The sequence below is a fragment of the Rissa tridactyla genome, chromosome 6, assembly GCF_028500815.1.
Source record: "Rissa tridactyla isolate bRisTri1 chromosome 6, bRisTri1.patW.cur.20221130, whole genome shotgun sequence".
In the NCBI taxonomy this organism is placed as follows: Eukaryota; Metazoa; Chordata; class Aves; order Charadriiformes; family Laridae; genus Rissa; species Rissa tridactyla.
In genome coordinates this window covers 12,440,865-12,465,672 of record NC_071471.1, presented here as the reverse complement: position 1 = coordinate 12,465,672, position 24,808 = coordinate 12,440,865, and the positions used below count along the sequence as shown (strand labels likewise).

Below are 24,808 nucleotides of genomic sequence, written 5' to 3'. Positions count from 1 at the left end.
TAGCATTAGGACAACAAGGTGCTAGCATGTTGCAAATTCACCAACCCTTCTCTAAGAAATAAACCCCTGTCTGCAAAAAAACCCAACTCCATCTCATCCCTGTGCTTACACAGCACAAGTGCGTAATGGTCAAAAAAGATCGTAATTATTTTGTGCATCACTAAGCAAACCAGGTGTCTCTTTCGGGAAAGAGATACACAACACACTTTCTTCTGCGGTTAAATGACATCTTGTGCCACAACGATTCATATACTGATTACTGACAGACCTATGGCTTTTTGAACAATCAAACCAACCCTTCTTCAGAAATAGTAGCTTCCAGATTTAAAATGTTTTTTGTTCGCCAGAATATCAACTGACCAAGGGAAACTTAACAGATTCCTCACCTTCTGTAAAACGCAATTTCACTAACCTAAAAAGTATCTGAAGTCTAGGGAAAAAAGTTACAAAACCTAAGTCTGATACTCAAAATTAGCATAGGTTTTTTGGAGCTTAAATTATTTATGGCTTTTTTTTTGTTCCTCCCAGCTTGATTTCTGAACACTCTTCATTCCCGTCAGTGGGAAAGATCCTATCACACATATTAAGACAGGTTATCTGGCAGATCAAAGTCCAGTTTATCACCCAAAACACAAAAAATAATAATACTGCCAGCTTCATATCTGTCACTTCACTAACATTTCTAGAGCTGCTCTTTCTCTAGGCCTCAAACTATAGATCTTTCGTCACATGTCTGCAGGAGCGACCACAGGCATGCTTCATCCCCGCTTGCTTACAAATGGTTCACGTTTTATTCTCTCTAACAAATGGTGGTGCACGGACAAATTGAATGAGATGTCTTCTCCTTCTTCCATGTCATGAAAGTAACTGGCTGCTCCCTTTTCCTCACAGGAAAGCTTATGTGGTGAATCTAGAAATCCCCCAAAGTTGCAGTTCTTCATGTTATTACTGTATTGAATCCTGGGTTTGCATGATTCACCAGAACTGGCAACCCTGCAATATTCGTCATCCTTTATCAAGAAAGACAATCCCCAGCTACTAAGAATTTTTTACCTTTTTAAAATTATTTGTTTAACAAAGAAGCTGAGATAATAAACTTTCAGATACAAAAATAGTCAACAGCAGACATCATTTACCATCAGTCACTCAGATAATAGAGAAAAAAAAACCATAGAGGTTAAATATTTCTCATAGCAGTTTCCACCATTCATTGTCCCTTTCCCCTTCACAGTACCAGAAATTTTCCAACAAGAGAACTCTTTTTTGGTGGTTACCTTAAGACTGGAAACTAGAAAACATTCAAAAAATTATCTGCTGTCATTGCTAAATCTAATCGTGTCTGTCTAGTAACCCAGGCTTAGGCTGTAGGGAAAAACTGATTAAATAGTTCAACAGCTTTACTGCCCCGGGTACAAAGAAGAAAAAGTCATGTCAGATCTATACACGTCAACTCCTAATCCATGACTGTGCTGTTCCTTCTTTACCAAAGTTCAGCATCAGGTCCATGCACCAGTGCATACCTCCAAAGGTGGTTCAGAGAACCTCTGTCTAAAACCATGTTGGGATAGCGCTGGGGGGTTCAATGCTGCTCTGTCTAATCCTAGCCAGGCAGTAATTAAAGAGGTTTGCATGACCGTGTGCCCCAAGCACAACATACATTTGCACAAATACATCTTTCATGCATAATTTCAGCATATAAAGTTAAATTAAGAAATTAAGACTTTCATTGAAACCATACCCTCATTTTTAAGGGACGGTTTCCTTATACTAGCTAATGATGCATTTAGAGACAAATATTCAGGCAAGTGCTAATACATCCTGTCCGTACAGGAGATGGTTCTGCCAAGCAGATACTTGCATTCCTACAGTTAAAGCATGGCCAGTCCATTAGGAGTAGCATTATAAAAGACACTAATTAAAAGAACTTCTGGAATGAGCGCCTAAATTCAAGGATAACCCCGAGGAAAAACTAGACTTATAAAGGCAGTTCTTCATTAAATCACATTACAGAAGCACGGAATAGATGATGTTGGAAGTGACCTCTAGAGGACAAGTAGTCCAACCCACTGCTCAAAGCAGGATCAGCTGGAGCAGGTTGTGCAATATTCCAGCCATGAGGCCAAGCTTTCCAGGACACAAAATAACAGACATACTTTCTTGGTGTTAAATTAAAGTCGTACTTGCTACATGGACAAGCCTCTTTATTCCTAAATACCCAAAGATAGGGAGCTTGTTGGTTATCTTCTCCAGTAAATGAGTTAACTAAGAATATTACCTGACATTTATCTGAGTAACTCCAAGAAAAGCCGAAAGTAACAGGGTGGGTTTTCACTCCGCAGTCCTGCAACTCTTCTCACAACAGTCACCATCCCAGTAAGAAAGCATTCAATATGTAAGGGTGCTCTTCTGCTAAGCTCCATGCAGGATCAATATTAACATCATGGGTCATTTACGAATTTGTAATACCATTCATTTAAACAAAGAATTGATCAGGATACTTCTGAGCTATGCAAAACCATCCTGCATAAGTTTTATTTTTAAATCTCAAAACAAAAGGAACACACACTCAAACGTTTCAAACACTATCACAGATATGTGTGATTCTACACATACAATTCCTCTACTTACTTATCAGTACGTCAGTTTTAGTTTTTCCAGTATTTGCCAGTCAACACTGCATGCAAAATCTTTTCTTCACAGATACTTTTCTTGTGTTTAATGTAGACGCTAGCCTATATAAAATCCTTTTCCTTAGCTGAGATGTTGGGGTGTAACAGAACCTTCCAGCTAATAGAGATATCTTCTCATCTTATTAGTAAGTTACACAGTTATCAAAGCAGCAGTTTATTTTTGGCAAACTCTAAAGAATACTACCTGAAAGAATCTGATTATGTTTAACAATAAATTGAAACATAAAATTTTGTGGGTGTCCATGCTGCTGTGCTCACGGCCCTAGAAACAAGTGAAAACCCCAACAAAAACAACTAGTTTTCACTTCCACAAACAGCCTGACAGTATGCTTTGCAGAATTCAAGTTTCAAATGATGGAATAGATAAGAGTTCATCTGCATTCTACATGTCATTTAAAACGTGCTCCAGAGAAATTCAAAAATAAAAACACCCCAACAGTTAAACATAGCCCCTAATAAATGCCTTAGGGAAAGGTGAAAATTAACTATATAAAGTTCTTTGAGGTGCACCTACCTAGAGATAGGCCTTTAGCTTTGGGAAGTACACTACCACGTTACAGCTCCAAACAACTGACTTTACGCCTCAAGACTCTGGAGAACAATCAGCTGGAAGTTAGAAAATCATTTTTGGTAAGTGACAAGAATGATTTAGTGCTTTTGTTAAAGGTCTTGGATGGTTAGGTTTAAGATTTGATTTAAAAAAACTCTGTATTCATTTTGCAGCAAAAGAATAACTAAAGCTCTCAATGAGAGCCTGGCTCTGAAGTGGATTAGACTTTAAATTCCCAGTAATGATTAGATAAGCAATAACTTGATTCAGCTAACATTTTTGATAAATTAGCAGAGGTCAGAGCTTTAACAGGTAACCATGATGTACAGGAAGACACAGCTATGCTCTGCTGACTGGAATTTAACATGGCCTTCTCTACGCTCTGCCATCCACCAGATGAAGGAAGAGAGGAAACGTGTCACAGGCTTGAAAGGCCCCATCGTTGACTGGATTACCAACCACCTAATACCATTATCTTTCAGGGTACCAAGAAAGTGGTCCACAGACTTGCAAAACAGAGTTATCAAGAACCTACTTGTGTTCATTTCATTACATGTTTTTCTTTTCCAATTCCACCTCTGTAAGCCAGAGGCTTTAGACTGTTTACTGCAGAATTCAGAAAGAGTTTAAGAGCAACAAGTTTTCTCCACAACAGAACCTAAACTACTCACTAATTCGGTGGCCTTAAGAAGTACCTGATGTGTCGTTTGTGGGAAAGTTTATAAAGGAGGCCCCAAGGTACCACAGAGCAGGGAGGGAAAGACTACTTAGCTTCTGAGTTGTGTCAAAGAACGTCAAGGTATCTGGGTGGTCCTGGCAACCATTGAAGTGAGTCTTTAGTTCCCCTATGCCTTAGGTGTTATTAAGTGGCAATGAGCACGATGACAATATGATTGTCAACCTGGACTCCACAGTAAACAAGCGTTTTTCTAGCCTCTATGACAAACTTCACCAGAAAGGGGCTTCAATTATAACTCAGAGGACTGGGAGCCAGCAGCACTACAGACTGACTGTCACTAAACAAACACTGTTTCATTAGCCAGAAGTCCTACGAAGATGACTTAGAAAAGAACAGTTTACATTTGAACTGAGGACTCAATCATTTTACTGAGATTTAGGAAGTAATAGCAACTGACAAAAAGCCTTAAACACTGAACTTGGACTCTGAAGAGGTGTCTGACATTGATAGGCACAAGAGCTGCAGTATTTGTTCTAATAAAACTGTCATGTGAAGGGGCACACTGATAACTAGTATGGCCTTCCTCATTTTCTGCTATCCCTTGTGTGCGGTAGAAGGAAAAAAAAAAAACAGAAAATTGAAGGACAGTACAAGTAGTAAACCATTTTTAGGCCAGGCTGACTTTTTGTTTTAAGTTGGCCTGCCACTGAAGGAACTCGATATTATGGCATTAAAATACCTTTTTCCCCCCTGAACTCTAGAAATTTTATTTTCTGGGACTGCTAATAGATAGTAACAGTTTCAAAAAGTAAAATTTCTGCAGTCCTGAGAGAGGTGCCCAAGGCCAGCATTTCATGACAATATAAAGGAATAACTCTAATTCTGTAGAGAGGAAGAGATATAAAAAAATCATTTCTTAAGAAACAAAATCCACATACAGGCTGGCTACATTTATATTCTCAACATCTAGGACTGTGTTTGTGTACATGTTTGTAAGGTCCTTAACACTTCTTAGTTCTTAAGTCCAGACATGGCAATTCTGCAAGCTTTCTTCAATGAACTTTGGGTTTTTTAGCACCCTCTTCAGAACAAATGGTCAAGAAGTGACCATAGGTCAGACTGAACTTCAAAGGGACAAAAAAAATTCACTTAAGGTACAAATATATCTCCCTTTCTAAAGATGACACCACTAAGCAAGTCAGCTCGCAGATGTAGGAGGCCACTGGCCTAGAAATGACGGTGATTCAGCCATTCTTCCCCAGCATTTTCTTCCTGTACGGAGACCTTTGAAGGACTTTGCCTTTCTTTCCAACCAAGCAGCAGTCTAATATTTTAAAATAATAGGGTTACTTTATACCTAACCAGTAGTACTTGGCCCAATTTCAAACAAAAAATACTTCCTAGACTTGTTTCCAAACCTCCTATGAGTCTGTTCTAATATTTGAACATACTGTTTTCTCTTCCACTAAGTGACAGAAATCTGAAGGGGTTCTTTGGGTCTAAAGGGTCTCCTCTGAGACCTTGCTGAAGAAATACTTATGGAAGAAGAGAGAGGCAAGAAATGAGTAAACAAGACGTTGAACCACAGGACAAAGCATCAGAAGAATTCTTACAATCCCCATGCCATTACAGAAGAGAATCAACTTCCCCTGGGAGACTGCAATCTAACTCTGTGAAAAGAAAACTGTTCTCCTCATTAACTTTGCAGAGGAGATTCAAAATGAAGAACGCTAGCTTGCTTACTACTATTCAGAGAAATGTTTGACTTTGCAGATTGGAATTCCAAATGTTTCAATACTCCAACGGCTTCAGTGGCCATTTCATGAATTAGAAGGCATGTCAAAAAAGCCAATGAATTCCCACCACCTTGTTAAGAGAGAAAAACAGAAGTAGTTCTCCAATCCAAATGGTATATAATTTAAGTCTGTCACACCTTGAGGAAATTTTAACACCTTCAGAAAGGCACTGGGGGGGTAGATTACGCCACATAAATTTTAGCCAGTGAGAGTCATCTTTTCTCACAATAACCCAGCCAATTACCTCCATCTATACCTCTAGTCTGAAAAGCCTTGACATTAGATTTCCTGTGATTTGAGAATAAATTGTACTGAAGCGAGGACAAACGTGACAGTTTACCTTTTAATATTTTCAAAACCCAGTCATTTATTTGCAGTTATAGGTTAACCATAAAATTTACTTGGACAGCCAGAAGGCATTAACAACAGAAAAAAAAAAAACCCAAACCCACACTTTTGGATTTTCATTACTGGGCACAGAAGAAGTAACAATAGAAAGCAGGATAACTGAAGGAACATGAAGTCTTACAAAACATAAGAACAGGCAGGTTCTAGATTTGGAAGTTGGGAGATCATCTGTCGCTTTTAAAATGGGAACCACAAGAATCAACAGTAGTTGCAAGAATCCCTTGGGGCCTCTTGCTGAAAAAAAATCCTTTAACTTTGCATAATCTTCAACAAATGTCCACTTCGATCTTTTCATCTCATATGAAGTCTTCTCTTCACCTGTTTATATTTGGTCAAAATGGAAGATAATTCAGCAGGTTTTGTAGAGGGACTTTCCCCAACAGCTAATCCCTAGAGAATTTAAAGGACTAGCTTTGACTCAATCCATAAATGAGAAGATATTCCCTGTAAATGAAAGACATTTTTTGACAAGCCAGAAGCAGCTTTTTCAAGCAGGCCAGTTTGGGACCTAGTTGCCATTTAAGCAAAAGGATCAGAGGTGGGTCCCATACTGCTAGCACAAGATTAATGCAGCGCTCAATGTTTTCCTTCTCCATTGCTGCAAATCGTGGCTGAAAGCAAGCTGGAGGAGAAGAGGGGTGAAATGAAAGCTGCAGTGAGCAATCCAGTAGCTAAAGTTACCTGTTAAATTTGTACTAGTGGAATCAGGATCCAGAAAATGTTAACATCGGCTGAAGCAATAACTCAGCAATAAAGTATGATCAATGGTTTTTAATCCTCTGAAGCAGGTGGAGAAGACAAGCACATTATCTCAGATGTTTTTTAATATTTTAAAATTATATTTTTAACATAACCTTACACATTTTCACTTCTGAACTCACCAGGCAATTGGGTCAAGAACCGTATAAAGATACAACCACTTTCATCCATCATTAGTATCAATGTCAGAAATTAGATTTCATTCCTGAGCTGATAAAGTTTAATTAAAAAAAAAAAAAAATCACCAAGACTACTTTAGAGAATTCTATGAAATTCTAAATTAAAAGCATTACTCAACATCCTGTTCTGTAATACATGAGTTTAACAGATATTTCAAGTCTCTCTCAGTTACATTAAAGAAAGTATGCAGTCAACTACAATCAAAGTTAAAACAAAAAAGTGCCTGTGATCTAAGGATCATTATTCCAGACCTGTTGTGAATCAGTGAAAAGGAGAGTAGCAAAGGACATACCTTGGAACTGCTCCCAAAACAATCAAGTTGGCTTTTTGTTTGTTGTTTCCAATTACAGCATTTTTCATATCTCTGTAAATCCAGAAAGAAAAACAAACCCTGGTAAATGATGCTGAGGTACTGAGGGCTTAATCTATAGAATTTACTATTTCCATGAAGGCTTATCAAGTAGTCTTCCACATGTCCATGCTGCACCTACAGGACTGAATAGTGCTTCAGGGCACAGTTTCCACAGCTCACAGATAAATATCCCAGAGCTCTGGGATTCCATTACATCCCAGCTTATGCAAGTAACAAAAACCCAGACTCTCTCACATGCACACCAGACATGAAGAAGTCTCATTATTGAGAAAAACTAGATATACTGACTCTTTGTGCCCATATATTCACTAAGCTTCGAAAAGAAAAAAAAACACTATTGTTTGGGATATCAAATGTTGGTAATTTAAAGTATTAACTGAATATTCCACTGGGTGGAGGAAAGGACAAGCTGGGGAGGGTGGGGTGGGGTGGGAAGAAAAGGGAAAAAAAAAAAGGAACAGGGAACTATCACCAGTCTCCAGAGACCAGGCTTTCACTCTCCTCTTCACCACAGGCTTCCTTTTGTGAATTTCAGCAGGACACCTAAACATCTGTATGTCAAAATCCCAGGAGTAAAGTGGAAACAAAAGTATTTTCCTGTCTGAGAGTTGCTGCAAGGTTAAAGGCATTCACACTATGCTACAGAAACAAGGGAAGCATTTTGGAAAGAGGATACTGGTTGCACACACTAAGTCCTATGAAAATGTGTGGTTTGCAACCTTGTTGTTCAGAAAATTGCTAGTGTATTCTAAACACCATCACCACCTTTTTAAGTTTTTTTTCTTCATACGAACATATTGAACATACATGAACATCCAGAGAATCTGGCAGAAAGCTAGCAAATTATGACCAGTTTCAGAAAATCAAGATGACACATTTCTAGGAAACCTCCTTGTTGTAGGGACCTTCATAAGAGCGGAGTACAAAAGGAATCCAAATTCAGATAATTATCAACAAAAAAAACAAAACTAGACTGATTGTAGTGTTAGTAGTTGCAAAATTGATAAATTAATCACTGGCTAACTATCTCCATAATTAATTCAAATTACTTGGGAGCTTCAGAGGTTGCTTTAAGTTAGCATATTTTCTTGCCACTATTATCGCTCTTTTACCTGTTATCTGCAAGATTTAAGGGATTTAGAATAGCTCTGTTCTTTCAGATCCACCCTGGCCTTCATGAACACTACATGGTCTTTACATACCCACTGAATGTGCAAATTCCGCTGCAATAAGCAGCTGTTAAACTCACTTCTTTAGAGGTACAAAAAACTTCTTAGCCAAGGCAGGCAATATCTGGACTGGCATAAACAGAACCTTTATAAACTTCAATTAGCAGACGGTAATTGCCTGTTCTTCCTGAAGTATTTCATCATGTGACTCACTCTCCCGTTGCACACAGTTATCCAGCCTCAGACAGACGAGTGCTCTAGGAATGTTAAGCAAATGGAGGCTGGCTAACTTCTCCAGTTTGGCTAGTGATCTTGGAGCTCCAACCTCAAGCAGCCCTAAAAGACGCTGAGCGTCGAACTGCAGTTCTGTGTATCTCTTAACACAGGCAGAGTCAGGAAACCACTTGCCTTGTCAAGTGAGCCATTACTTAACAGGAATCTGCCTACCCAGCACACAGTTTTACACAGCTGAGTATCAGCAGAAAATGCTGGATCTTTCTGCTATATCTCCCGTAAGTTTGATCAACTTTACACCACAAGCCAGAAGGTAGAGGAGTGAGAGCAAGATCAGAAAACAGGCTAAGCTGAAAGCCCAAGAAAATTTAAGGAATGGACTTGAAGATTCCACTAACCTCAGAAACAGTACTTTAGTGGTTTCTATGCTGAATGCTTTATATGAAAGCATCCCAGTCATTTTTAAAGGTTTTTAAAATACAAGAGTCAGTCCAAAACAGTGGCAGAAGCAATGATCAGATGTCTCACAGGAATGGAAACTGTACCAACAGATGTGCTAGGTTCAGGTACTAAACTGCTCAGGCCACTCTAGGACTTCTCACAAGGCTACCTCTCCCTGTTCTCCTTAGGCACCAGCTCTCAAACTCATCAGAAAGGCTGTAGCATATCACATATCTGTGAAGGCGTCTTGAGAAGCTAAAGAGGGGGCTCTTGCCAGGCACTCTGAAGAATTAACAAAGAGATTTTGGTGACATTTTAATGCTCTGCTCAGGTGATTTTACACATTATTTTGTGTTTAACAAACAAAACAAAACATGCCAACAACAAACTTTTCTGACTCCTGCACCAACTCCACAACAGAATGGCTTGCTAACCTTATAACCACTCAATATATAATAAGTACTGCCTATCAGAATTTGATTTAGAGTCCCTTTCAGAAATGGCAAGAATATGGCCAAGTTCAATAATGCTCAAATTGAGAGGTTTAGGGAGGTCACGGTCCTGATCTGTAAATGGTTCAGATGAGCTTCTCCATCCTGGTTCATACAGTTCCTCAGAAAGGTCACGGCAGATACACAAGAAACATCACAAGCTTGAGATTTCTGATAAATCCAACACATGTACATTCGATCACTTCAACTTGCAAGCAAGTAAAATACCTTCAAATTGGTAAGGTGACCAAAAACTGTCAGAGATAGGACTCAGCAAAGATCACCATGTTTGTGTGCATTATGCCTGGGCACTCCCAAGTTCCATGCCACGCTTACCTCTTCAAATTTGCCACTTACAGAAATGAACTTATTCAATACACAGGAAGCAGGTGGATATGGAAACCAAGACTATCCTTAAAATGCCATAATCCAATGTTGAATAATAGTAGACTTTTTTTTTCCCCGTAATAATTACATGATTCCATGTTACATTTTATGGAGATTTTCCTGATCAGGAAGCCAATCTCCTTAAGAAGTAAAGTAGTACTATGTGCTGTGCTAGTCTACCAGGTCCTTGGTGAATCACGAACCTTGGAAAAAACGAGGGCAACTCTCTTATTTGAAAACATTATCTCCAACAAGTTTGAGCTTGACTGATTTCAGATCCAAGATGACATCAGATTCATCCAAGGAGACAAAGCAGTAAAGATCTCTATCTTCTACAAGACGTAACAAAGAAACCTCAGAAATTTGTAGTCCAAAACTGGATACCCACTTTATTTCCGAATGCCACGCACACTTCTCCAATTGCCTACTGTGAAAAGGAGTCCTTGGAAAGGAGGAAGAAGGAAACAGCAGCAAAAACACAATCACAAAGAGATGAGAACTTCAAAGAACAACTAGTCTATGGTGATTCTAGGCCTAATCCATGAGAAGACCATGACTCAGAGGAGGGAGATACACAGGCTTTATTCCAATAATCATCTCCCAGCTCTCAGGTAGGTTATCAACCAGGCTGGCACAGTGCCAGCAGCTTCAGAAGAAAAATGCAGATCTTCTACAGGTACCTATCACATTCCAGCACTACTTAGAGTTTCTCAGCCTCATGAAGGTAGCTTTCTATAGAGCCAAAAGACAAACCCTGGAGCTTTCCAATGACAGAGGTCTTAAGATGCATTTGAGTTTGGTTGTTTTTTGTTTTTCTTTTTTTTTTTTTTTATTCCTGGGTATTAAATCTTACAGTTTAAATTCAAATTAAATTCAAAGCCATTTAACAAAATTACATGAATTACAGTAATTTTAATGCATAGACTTAAAATCCGATGGCTGATATTTATGCCTACATTTACTAAAATGCAATAAAGTAATTTATGTGAAAAACTGTCAAGCAGGATAATACAGGCTGCCAACAATAAAATACAGCAAAGAGATCCTAGCCAAGCGCTTGCAAATATTGCTCCCTGAAGTGCTAAACCAGCTTTCTCCGTCTCCTGTTGCTTCTTAAAGAAATAAGAATACGGTTCTATCAGTTCAATCTTGTGACCACTCACTTTTAAGTTATGAAACTAACTAGAGACTGAAAAAGCAGAAAGACTTATTTTCTTTACCAGCTGAGGCTTATCAGGTCTAACAAGCTTTTGGAACACAGCAACCCGTAAGCAATCGGTTCAATTAATTAGTTATAAATAAAGTGCAATGCATGCTGGTTTCATAAGTTTTCATTAGCACAGTATGAGTGTTTAAAATAAAATATTTTAGGAGTACATTAAACTCATTTTTAAAAAAATAAATCTAATTTCCACCCACATGCAGCTTGAGAAGAGTTACAAGAGGAACTAATCCGTCAATTGAGTATGAAGTTAATGTTTTTATTCTGATGCTCAGTATGCAATTGCTTAAAGGCACAAGATACAGCCCACTTCAGGTAAGCAAGAAGCAATATTAAATATAACAATGTGCAAGTAAAATATGCCCTTTAAGTTGTAGTGATTCCTACCTAATAAAAATGAGTATTATGAAATGTCTTAAGTCCTGAGAAAATTAACATTCTAATCTGTCAATGTGAATTATTATTGCAGAAGCAACGTAACGTGCTGAACTTTGTCCTAAGCAGAAATTACTGAAGTTCCACATCTTCATGAAGTTGACTCTAAGTTTGGGACTCCTCCCACAAAACCACCAGAAGTGTCCGGTAGTTGGTGCACAGTTATCTGAACTGGTGTGAGCTAACTTCCCAGCTGAGAAAGAACAGACTCTGAAGTATTCCTAGCAAGCCCCAGTACCCACATTTCTTCTGCAAAAGATAGCAGCTTTCGTGAGAAAGCAACACGATACACGGGCTCCTCAGTAAGAATTTTTTTTTTTTTACCTACGTTTTTAAATACCATAAATCAAGAATAAACAGAAGAAATCTTAAAATTCTGATAGAAGCCCTGGGGCTTTCCTATGTCACCTTCTAGCAAAGCAACACAAAAGATCTTGAAACAAGCTAGAGAGACTTGATGAGGAAGCAGCAATAGGAACTACACAGAAGAGGAGGAAATAACAGCTTGCATGGTATTGTCTCAGCTTACGTCTTTTGAAAACAGAGTGGGTATCCATGTTTAAGAGGTTCCTAGACAGAGAAGGATATCAAACATGAGATGAACAATCACAGAAGGAAAAGTATTCCTAGACACTTCAAGCCAACGCTTTCACTTTTAGTATGAAATAGTTACAAGAGATTGCGAGACAATTACGCACACAGAGGAAGCATCCAAAACAACGCGTCAGACCAGATTTATCTACCAGAGGCTGACCAAAATTACAAACAATAGAATGACGCAAAGCATCATTCTGAAAAGGTTTACAAAATGCAAATATCTAAAAAGCTGAGGTATTGGTAGCTGATACAAGAACACAGCTCAAATAAAAATCTGGACTGGAGTCAGAAGTTAATTGTGCAGCTAAAGTTTGACAATTACGCTTTCTATAGCTTTTGCCTCCTCTTCCTTCCTCCCACTCTCCCATTTTTATGGACAGATGTGAAACAATCAACAAATGGAATTCATGACAAATTTTGCATGTTAAAATATTTCCATCGTTATTCTGACAGAATTAATTTCTAAGATGGGCACTACTATGGCTTGAATATCTGTTAATTACCCAATGAGTTGTTTTCTCCCCCTTTAGCAGGGAGCATGTTTGTACTAACATGATTACTAGTCCAACCAAGTGAATAAAATGTTTAAAACCCCTGCCAACTCGAGCAAACCACAGAAGTCATAAATCAGCTTATTTTTACAGTTAATCATCAGGTTGGGAAGAAAAGTTAAGATTTCTAATCCCATTCAAAAAATAACAGCTGATGCAGAGAAAAATATGATTTTATAGGAAAGAACAAAGTAGCACATAGAGACACTGTTACTCAGCTTGTTTAACACTTAGAAACTGTTACACAATTAACATACAGTGCAAACTAAACAAACTCAACACTTGGATAAGGAAACCCCAAATCCAGTTATTCCCAATCTTAATTCTGTACTCTCAGACACTGCATAACATCCAAGTGCTGTAGAAAAATAGCATATGGCTATAATTACAGCAATGCAGAACAGCAGAATTTAACATACACAATGCTAAAAGTGATCGTTTAATCCATCTTCTCCATATCACAACGCCACAGAAACCACTTGAACTCCTATCTGAAGTATTCTTTTTGGAGAGGTAACTTACCTTGTCATAAATTTGCTTGCCAAGGAAAAGTCTACCAAATAGAAAGGTAAGATGTTTCAATGATCCATACCTGCAGTCAGAAATATTTATACCTTATTCCCACCCTGAATCTATCCCAGTTCCCAGTACTTATTTTGCTCTATGTGTGGTGTCACAGACTGCAGAAACCTCTCATATCAAATCTTTACTTACATGTAAGAGCTACATCAGTTATTTCACACGCTAGCTTTCTATATCAAGCTTAACAACTGAAGCTCCCCATGTCTTTAACTGCAGTTTCAACTCAAGTTCCTTTCAAATCTCTAGGCTGACTGACAAAAGAGGAGATGCTGCTTTTCCCAGCTCTCTCTCGCTCAAGCATGTTTTATTGCCTCACTCTTTGCACTGAGTCTGGAAGTCATGCTACAAGTTGCATGAGATCACTGATCAATAGAAAAATTGCCAACTCAATCTTAAGAATGATGTAGCTCAAATTTAAAAGGCTTGAAGTCAGTGGAGGATGGGAATTTAGCTAGCATTTATTATGTAAACTTCTTAAACTAAAAAAACCCACCAAAACCACACAAACCATAGCTAGAGCTCTGTATTATCAGAATGTCAATTTGAGCATCAATGTCTGCTATTTAAATAAACTAGGTCTTAACAGCAAAGAATAATCCAAAGAGAAGTGTGGGGAAAACAGCTGCAGTTCAGCAGAACTCTTGGAAACTGAGAGACCTCCTGCTCTGTAACACCAGATCAGCAAAATACTTTTTTCACAGCTACCCCGAAACAACCAAACCACACGAAAAGAAGAGCCTTCACCACTGTTGCTTCAGATGAATGACCCAAACTATCAAATATAAGTAACTGTGTAATTTTTTTTTTTTTTTAATTGTCTGTATCTCCCCCCAGGGATATTTCCCTCCCAGGATAAGGAGTGCCTTCTGCATTTAGCAGTATATCCCACAGTTGAAGCAAATATTACATGAAATTTCATTAAGCAGAGAGGCATCTTGTAACACTGCATTTTTCTAGCACTATTTTTCATTGACTGTCTCTTGATTTAAAGTTATTTTAGTCCATTATACCATTTTAAGCCCACCACTGATTATCGAAGGAATGTTATCCACCACAAGGCATTCACGTAGAGAACTCTTAAGTTTCATTCAGTCCAGGAAAATACCGTAAAATGGCCTTCCAGCACCTGCTTAGCTGTTCTCACATGTGAGCTCATAATATTATACAGCACTGTCCATTTCACCTTAGGCCAGCAATCACTGAAGGATCACCAAAATTTGTTAATCTGACATAGCTAGATTATATATAACCCATGAGATTATAACAATCTAGAGTCTTTCCAACATGAAAGTACAGCCTCAGATTTTTACCTCCAAACAGTTATCAGCTAAGATGATATACTGGCCTCCATATGCTTTAGTCATACCTAAACTTCTTTTTTCAAATGGGTTTTAGTAAGTTCTCGCTAGGACAGAAACCCCATAGTTTATCTACATCTAAAACTCCCTCATTCTACATATGGGGGAGTTACTGGACATTTCAGACAATGCATGTTTGACATATGTTTTAGCAAGTGATTTTGCCATCTAGCCTTCCTGCTGCTTTACAATTCCCAAAGAAAAAGTGAAAATAAAAAAAACCTCAACACATTTAAATTATCCATTCAGCACCAGCAATACAGCGTACATACTGAAATCATTTTCATTATCCGTGAGACAAATTAATAGGTAAACAGAGTCCTGTCCTTTGAAAGTTACAAGAAATGCAAACCCTTTACTGGGAGCTAGCCTAAAAGTATATAGTCCCACATTGCAAACTGAAAATGAGCTTGTTTTGGAAAGTGAGTAAACTCAATTTTTTTTAATGCTTATTCCAATCAATTTGAACTGGCAGCTTAGAACCAAAAAGTCAAGTTCCACATACTAAGAATCACAAACTCAGTAGCATTGCTGATTTTGTGGCACACATGCCTGAGGCCTAACCTCTAGTTCAGGCTTAATAACATCTCCCACACCCCCAAGGGGCACAATGACTATCTCTCGCTCACCTACCTGCTACATTTTCATTTTGCCCTCCCTTACAGGCAACCACCTCTCCTTTGCATTTGCCTAACAGATTAACAAGGTTAAACTCTGAAGAACTTCAGAGCATTCAACTGTGCTCAGCTTGAAGTTTGCCACTTCTAACTCAGACCCCAAGATTTTTGTGACCAATGCTCACTTGATTTTCTCCAGCTACATCAACTAGTCTGACAGAAGTCGTTTCTGCTCTCTCATCCTACTTACAGCCTGAAATCATCACACCAATAGTATCACTACTCTGGGGCTGGCATCAAGAGAGGGATTTTGGAGAAAAGTGCCTTCATGCCCTTTTGAAAGGCAGCACTGAAACAGATTCATTAATCATCAACCCTCTCTCAGAGTGGCAACTGCAAGGCTTGAAATATTAAACAACCCTATTAGGCTAAGACTGCTAGCCAAATGTAACAGGCATACCTAATTTCCTCAAGTTTAGCCCACCTCTAAATATTAGACCAGAAGCTACAATACATAACATTTACTTGTCAGAAATAGTATTATGCATTTGTACCTTTTGCTGCGTTATAAAGAAGCACAAAAGTGAGAGAGTATCTTATCCTATGACAAGAACACACTTTCTTCCTATTGCATCTTCCTCTCTCCCCTCTGTACCTACACTATTCTTCCCTCTGCCTCTGCAAAACCTATTACATCGAAACCCACTCTTCACAGAGCACTAGTTAATTCTCAAATGATGTTTGAGGCCTTTCAATTTCATCTTCTATCACTCCGAAAACTTGTCTAGCTATTAAATTCCTCAGCTTATCTCTTGAAAGGGAGAAATCAACAAATGGAGTAGTGCTCCCAGCAACCTCTCAGTGTCACCTAAACCCACTCAATTTTCTGTCAGATTCTGCAACCTAAAGAACAAGCTTTCCATTTCCAAGCCACCAAGAGCCTACCCTGTCTCTGAGGGGGAGAGACTCAGAAGCCTCTCCCCTCAACACATGAATGACACTGCACAAAAACAACACTTCAAAAAATTGTATCACTTGTTCTTACCCAATTAGACCTCAAAGTTTCCCATTGTATCTGAAAGAACATGCATTTACTACAGACTACTGTCTAGGAGATAACAGAATTGATCAAAAATTTACAGAGGCAAAGTATAACAGGAACAATCCTTTAAGGACTGCTCTGTTTCCACAGGGTCACTCTAGTGAAAGCAAGCACAAGAACATGCGAAGAACAAAACGTGGCTCCTGCAGAAAATTTAGGTTCAGAAGTGCCCATTGAGAGACTGAAAATGTGATTGTATGTGTTCGGGATGCACAATGCAAAAACGAGTGCTGTTCATTATTTAGTCTTAAAGAAGGTTTGCCTAACAGGACATGAAGAACAAGAGGCAGATGTAGCGTCTTCGTAACTGTCTGAACGGGGTACCTGTTGCTCCATTAGAACTGAGATGGGAATTTCTTCTCTTCCCACTCCATGAAGCTGCCTCATAGTTCACACAGCTTTCCCTGCAGGCAGGTGTGGAACACTGCACTGATGCTCTCATTCCAATTGCTATAGCTGAGAAATACAATACACTATTATACAGTCATCTAAACACATACCTGGAACATTTTTTTCAAATCCAAGAACACACAAATGAAAAAAAGTTGGATGTCAAAAAAAAAAACCAACAACCAAAAAACCAACACCACACGCTGTTTGAAGTGTTCCCAATTAATTAAGCAACCGCCCACAGAAGAGATACAAGACAGGTTCCATAAAAGCAATGTTACTACCTAAAATATGAGGTGTTTTTTTCTGGTTTGTGACTACCTTCTGGTATCTTCTGTTTGAAGAAGGCAAAAACCAGCAAGCAGTACAAAACATGTTCAGTCAAATGCAAGTACAAGTCCACTGTCCCTGAGAGGAGCTTTTAACACAAACCCAACTTTGCATCCAAGAACCTACCGCAAAGGTAAGCCCAATTACATCTTGGTTATACTAGAATATTGGTTTCAGAGTCTTCAAAACACTGAGCATAACCACTAACTACTGCAGCACTGTCAGTCTAAGTCTGCAGGGACCCTAAAAACATTACTGTCAGATTCAAAGTGGTCCGCAACTCCTTACCCATATGCCAACTATTATATTTTTCTTTATCAACGCAATCAATTCTCAAACATTCAAAACCGTACTGTGCCGAAAGCATATATAAACCAAATTAAATATACTGCGTAGATCTGTACCAGTACTCCCACCACAGCACTAGACATGCTCCCTGGGAAAAAAGAAGATACTGTAGACATAGACTTTGAAATTCATTCTTCAGTACCAAGTGCCATTTCTACAGGATGTTTCTTTCCTTTCCCTGAGAAATAAAATGTCCCCACAAGTTTGGAAAAATCCTTGTCTAGTAACTCCAGCTGGCTGGATAAGCACATCCATAAAGGACAGAAACAGCAGTAGTGTAGGAATTCTCAGCGCACCACAAAGATGATTATTTACAAGCCTTCAAAGATGACATCGTCTGACTGCTGAGGAACAGCCTGATGAGAAACAGTTGGGACCTTGAGTAAGCCAGATTTGTCAGAAAGAATGCTCCTTTCAAAACCAGCCCTTGAGATGGAATTACATAGCTCTCCATAAAATGATAGATTGCCTCTTTGAAGACATCAGGCCAAATGTAAGCATGACAAAACATCTCTCAAAGAAGCCCCTGAACAGCAAATAAATTACAGGACAAAAAAAGGTATCAGTCTTGCATCTGAACAATGTGGTACTGAGCTTACGAGCAGATGAAAAGCGAATGATAGTCTAAGGATCACCACCCAGAATTGCTTTCAAAAATAAATAAATACTGTCACACTGCAAAGCACAGGATGATATTGCAGCAACCACCTTGGGACAAACAAAGCTCTTCTAACAATGCAGAAATTTACACAGCTATCTATGTTGCGCTCTTCTGCCAGAAAGGATAAAAGACTTAAGAGAACTTCTGAGAGAACTCAGTATTTAATCCCCTACAATATCTGTTTGAGGTAGTCTATGCACTGTCAACCCTAAATATATTCCATAGCAGCATACCTGACATTAATGCCGACCTTGCAGAATGCAGTCAAAGCATATTTGAGAAAATTTGAACTGTAGAACAGTGTGTAGATGAAAGGTTTAGAAGAGCACTAAAGTAGACACAAAGCAAACCTGTAAGACCTTTTCAAACGTGAGCATGGCCACAACATAGAGTTTATATTTACAGAAGGAAACTATTATATTAAGTTTGCTCATTTATAAAGACAGTTAACAGAAAGGTAAATACACATTCTGCCATACAGGTGCGGGTACAAAGATGTGGGCCTTGCACACTTTAAATAGTTTGCTCTCAGGTACAGCAAAAGGCAGCAGTCATCCTCGTAAGAATCCCAGCATTTCAAATCCTGCACTGAAATTCACCGTTTACTAGCAGGTACACACAATTCTCCCCTTCCTACCTACTATTAATACCCAGATGAACGTGACAGAAATGATGTGAACAAAAGTTCTGCAGGAAGCTTGACATCTTGAAATAAGATCAACAGAACCACATACAGCAGTACCGGACAAAAGGGGAATGGTTTCTGAGTTTTCCCATGAGAAGAAAAAGGAAAAAGCTCCTAGCCAGGTAAGACTTTACTGTCTCGACAAAAGAAGATTCTGAACATAACCTCTCTGACACTTCATGGGAAAGAAAGAAAAAGAGATTTGATCATTTAAATACTTTCAGAATATGTAATTAAAAGCTTTCTCAAGTTACAAGATGACAACTGGATTGGCATGATTTTCAAGTTCAAGAAGCATTTAGCTATATTTTACCTTTATCAAACCTCATTCAGGAGTTGGTTTTCATTAAAATTACAACAACGCAATTAAAAAAAGCCCCAAACCCAAGTTATTCATTCAAGCGTCTTTAATAGCGTAAGAAGAACAGGACTATTGTAACTGAAGACAATCTGCAGAAACAAAGCCTCTTAAGACAGCCTATTTTCTGATCCTTGATATTCATACAGTTCCATCAATCAAAATAAAAATCTAGGTCATCAGTATTTTCAGCCAGGATGCAGGAGAAAAAAACCCCAGCACATCTTAGGAACCAAAGATTTTCAGCAAAATATGCAGAATATCTGGTAAAGCTTCTGACAGACACTTCTGGTAGAACTTTAATCCTCTTCTATTCCACCCAATCGGTTCATTCCAACTTCAGTACCTCTTCAGATACCCTGAAGTCAAATAAAGAAGGGCAAAGCAGTGTTTCTCTGCCCTAAGAGAATCTTGAACTGACAGAAACTTTTTATATATATACTATTCTAAATTCTATTTTCATATATACACTTCTCTAAATTGGACCGTTTCACACCCATCCACAAATACTCAGAAAATAAGAAATCTACCCCATAGGATTTGCTCAATGTCTGGAAAGATATAGTCTCAGAATTAGGATTTTAACCAGAGCAACACAAATATGGTTTACCATCCAAACCCGCCCTTTGAAAGCTATTATGAGGTAAACTGGTACTTTCTTGTCTTTCAATGCAAGAAAACCATCTCAGCATAGAATCCACCGACATCCATGGACAAGATGAAGAATTTCAGATGTTAGATGAGACAAAGATACTACCTAAAACTTTTGTTTCTGGGAAATTAGTTATACTTCAAAAGATATGAATAACACCTGAAAAGACAGGGAAGCAATTACCAAGGGTTGTAGGTTCCAGTCCTTTGAAAAGAAAGGAGAGCAGGGAGGGAGCGCCACCCAGGGCTCAGAGCATCTGCCAAGGAGAAAAGAGGGGCTTAGTCAACCCACTTGGACACAGGATGAGACACATCCTTGCCCCTAGGACCATCACACCAGCCCTTATGAGAAGTGGACTAAGAAGGACGAGGGCTGGAAGCAAAACCACACTCTCCTACAGGGAAGAGTCAAGAACCTCTACATAGTTACTGGGGTGTACCAGAAGTTTCTGTACAGGTAAGGTATTTCAACCAATAAAGTCTTCAGGAGTTTTACGTATGTTGTGTTTTTCATGTATTTCAAAGGGACACTAATTCTCATATGTTGCCCCTTGGATGCTTACTGGAATAATTTTTGTTACCTGCTACTGGAAAACACTTCAGACTGTCCTAAGCAACACAACCAATATTCTTGGCTTTTTGATCCACTTTGTCCTTCGATGACTTCTGGTGTGTTGCTAGATAGCCATACTCACTCTTTCAGTTATTACCCCTTATCACTGGAATGCAAGAGAGGTACTGAAACATAATTTGCATTCAAATTAATTTCTATGGAAGCATTTTGTTTCAGCTCACAACTCCCATCACTGAGAAAGAAGCCATGCATAAAAAAAAAAAAAAGCCAATGCTCAGGCACAGCAGCAGGGGGAAAAGTAAGAGGCAGGTACACTGACTTGGCAGTGGAATAAGAGAAAAGAGTCTCAACAGACCTGGAAGAAGAGCAAAAGGTGGCCAAAAGGAAGAAATGTATCAAAAAAAGTTTTGAATGCTCACAGAATGTTTAACCTCATTTCTGGCAAATGGGAGGCTGCGTTATGAACCATATGCACTACAGAGTGATAGTCTGCTAAAACAATACTATCATGTTTGCATTAAAATTTTCCAACAAGATTTCTCAAAAAAAAAAAAAAAAGATAGGAAGAGCTTCTTGCCCTTGACATACAACCCTGGTGGAATTCAAGTAAACCTAGCCTATGTACAATCATCAGCCCAAGTGTGTTTCAGATGACTTACATGACACCTTGCAGGACCTTCTGAGGATCGAGGTCAAATAATCTATCAACATAGTGGCGGCTACTAGCCGTTACCTCCTGCAGAGAAAAAAAAATAAAAAATTAATAGTTTATATCAATTCATATAATGGCAGATAAACAGGAATGGCTAATGCAGCACAAGTCTACAAAACCTACCAGGCAAGATAGCAGCAAAACCACAGAATCATATTTAAACGTTCAGTACGTTACTGCTGGGCAACATCCACACAAAGAATTAACCCTGTGTTTAAGTGTGATTTAAAGAAGATGATGTACATCTCGTGGATAACAACATGTTATGAGTCAAAGCAAGTTAACGGATTGCTGCCAGCAACTGATATGCTTAAAAACAGGGCATGCAAAAGGGGTCTACTCCAGTTATCAGCACTGCCTTAAATTCCAATTTTATTATGTTTAATTACTATATGGGAAAAAAAAAGCCACAAATTCCTGAAAGAAAAAGTTTCTAAGAGCAGTTAAAGTTGCTCAAGAAGTATACCCACAAACAAGCTCTCAATAATAAAGGATCTTGTATCAAGACATTTTTCTGTAACTTACTTTATCATAACATATCTACAAACTTCAAGAGACTGTCGTTCTATATGCTGTCCCGCACAACTTCAACAAAGACAGCAGCACAATATTCTCTATAACACTCCCATAGCTACTTTATAAGACAAAGTGAACTCTCTTCTCAGCAACAGGACCATGCTTGTAAGACAAACATTTAAGCACCAATGATTTGTTATTCTCTTTGAGAAGATCCAAAATTGGAGATGGCAAGCGTTCCAAAAAACAGGGGTGGGAAAGGGGAAGGGAATTTTCCCTCCAGGTTCTCACAAACACGTGCCAGGGTGCGTTTCCATTATCTCTCTTTTCTTTTTTTTTTTTGCCAACTCAACTTTTTGTTAGGCTTTTCCCATTTTTTCCTTGTGAGTTTTCCTTGAAAGAAGCTATAAGGGAATTGTAAACTCTTCCTTGCTTTTTCAAGTATCTACTCTTGGGCTGAATCTGCTCCTGCTTCCCCACCCAGATGTCAGAAGTACCAGCAGCTTCCTGCCTGTGGTCTCACATAACTCAGAAGAATCATCTAGAGGCAGCAAGACTCCTTTGTCTCCAGGAATACTATTAAATTATGCCAAATAAATTCTACAAATAAACTTCCACCAGGTAATGAAAGACAACATTTTTGAAAACAGCAGTAGACTTTTGTTTACCTGATTTACATATTTATATGCAAAAGCCTGCTGGACTTCAGAGATCATGCTGCTTTCTATTTCTAAAATATCCTGGCTTTCACCCTATCAACTACTATGTTTGCAATATGCAGAAGAAGGGCATTCATATCCAGGCAAACAAGTTTTTCAGGTAGTGCCCAAAAATAAAGAATTTATCAACATCATCAGTTTCGCGGTTCTTTTACCTAGTGAGAAATTGTAAGGAGAAAAAAAAAAAAAAAAAAGAAAAGAAAAAGCGCAATCCCTCAGCTCTTATAAAGAGTATCCACGCTATACCTTCAGCGTTGTTAGTCCCAGCACTGATGAGCGGCAGGACTGGGCAACCAGCCTGGGCTGTTCTACTTACCCTCAGCCTTCCCCGTGGAGAGGACACCCGTGGCGGCTGTCAGCCCCCTTCCCTGCCCACAGATGCCACACACCGGCCTCCTTCCTGCAGCCAGGGCAAAGGGAGCCGTGTCCCCAGGTCCCGAGGGGCTCTGAGGAAAAGGTCCGCCTTTCGCCACCAAAACAACAACCCGCTTTGCCAGACCGGGCTGGGAGAGCGCTGCTTCGCCAGCCACCGCCAGCTTCTGAGGGAGACCCTGCTCTGCCCTGCAGCAGCCTGGCTGTTACAGCTCGGAATAACGCCTCTTTCTGCTGAACGGGAGTTTCAAGGGACCAAAAACATTCACGGGAGGGCGGCTGAGGAGCGCGAGTCGTGTCATCAGGTAAAAATACACTTAAGAGAACCGTGTACCTCTAACAAAAATGGGAACAGACTCCTCAGAAACGGGGAGGGAAAAGCCGTTTTGAAGAGAAAACCACCTCTGGGAAGAAGTTGTTACGACGCGGGTGGGGGGCACAAGGGGCCGGGCGCCCCATCGCCGCTCGTGCAACCCCCGCGGCCCACCGCCGCCCGCAAGGCCCGCTCCCGGCCCCGGGCCCCCCGCCACCACACAAAGGGGCCCGGCAGGTGCCGGGAGCCCCACCACCGCCACCACGCACACACACACCCCGCCAAGGCCAAGGTCAGGCCGAGCCCGGCGGCGGGCGGGCGCCCCCCCCGGCGGCGGCAGCGGCACTCACCGAGAGGACGCTCATGCGGAGCGGCGCCTCCAGCACGCACGCCATCTTGGCGGAACGCAGCAGCAGCTCCGGCGGCGGCGCCCTCCCTCCCTCACGCCCGCGCGCGCGCCGCCGCCGCCGGCGGGCAGGGCCTCATGGCGGAGCGCCGCCGCCGCGCGCCCGGCGAATCGGCCGACGCCGAAAGCCCCGCTGCCTTCCGCCAGCCCGCCGCCACTGCGCACGCGCGGCGCTCTCCGCTCGCGCACACCACCACCCGCCCCGCCGCCGAGCCGCGCAGGCGCCCCGCCGCCACCGCCCAGCTTCGCGCAGGCGCGGACGCTGTGGCGAGCGCTCCCCGCTGCGGCGGGAGAGGCGGCTGTCGCCATGTCGGCGGGGACGGCGCGGTCCGCGGGAGCGCAGGCGACCGACCCAGCCCTCCTTATTGCCCTCCAGGGAGAGGAGCGGGGCGACTGGCTTTGCCCGAGGAAAGCCCGGACGCTGAGGCGGGGGGAAGCTGACTTTACCACAGGCCTCACACAGCGCCGCTGCTGCTTGACCGGTCCCCGCTCCGCACGGCAGCCCCCTCAGCTGTCCAGCGACAGCCCGAGCTGTTTTTTATTACGAGCAACCAGGTTTAGGTTCGGCTACCTCATGTTCTGACTGCACTAGGGGAAGTCACGGAGTTTTGCAGGTCCTTCTGTCATGTCCTCATCCTGCGTTTTGCCCCCCGTCTCCGTGGAGTTCCTGGAACATCATGAAGATGGTGGGTTGGCAACTCATCCACACGGGGTATTATGGGGAGCTGGAGCCTTGCTGAGAACCATCTGCTCAGGCACAGTCTTTGCCAGGGACACAGGCACAGCCATAAAAGAGATGGTGTGGGTTCCTTCTTTCGTCGTTGCTTTTATTGCTTTCATGGATTTGTTTGGGTTGGGTTTTTGCAGCAAACACTCACAAAAAAAACCCCAGAACTTCACACAGATTTGCTGTAGGCTTCTCTAGGATCTTTTTGTATTGGCCCCCCTCTATATCACCTTTTTAGGCATGGGGATACTAATTTTATCCACCCATTGCTCCTGAAGACAGAACTTCAGCAGGGGGGAGGATAGTAAAAACATCACAGGCCAGGTTCATGCATCTTAAATTCTGCTCTTGCGATGTAAACACAGATTTGCCAGATGTTAGAGATTCCAGAGGATAATGGGAGCACAATAAACATACTTTGGGAT

General features: G+C 40.5%; 1 protein-coding gene across 12 annotated transcripts in view; it reads right to left on the bottom strand.

Moving 5' to 3' along the window:
* The window catches only part of ARMC8 (armadillo repeat containing 8), a 74,247-nt gene extending 50,481 nt beyond the window's left edge, over positions 1 to 23,766 (bottom strand). The window contains exons 1-6 of one of the 12 annotated variants that reach the window (XM_054206640.1): positions 23,601 to 23,618; positions 21,278 to 21,354; positions 20,229 to 20,301; positions 16,946 to 17,077; positions 13,485 to 13,554; positions 7,355 to 7,426 (exon numbers count right to left, since the gene is read on the bottom strand). In XM_054206640.1, the coding sequence (XP_054062615.1) occupies positions 7,355 to 7,426; positions 13,485 to 13,492 (80 nt within the window). In that variant the 5' untranslated portion in view covers positions 13,493 to 13,554; positions 16,946 to 17,077; positions 20,229 to 20,301; positions 21,278 to 21,354; positions 23,601 to 23,618. Of the gene's footprint in view, positions 1 to 7,354; positions 7,427 to 13,484; positions 13,555 to 16,945; positions 17,078 to 20,228; positions 20,302 to 21,277; positions 21,355 to 22,881; positions 23,377 to 23,600 lie in introns of those variants that run through there. The other 11 variants (XM_054206639.1, XM_054206638.1, XM_054206642.1 and 8 more) reach the window with 11 other exon arrangements.
* Positions 23,767 to 24,808: the final 1,042 nt, after the last annotated feature.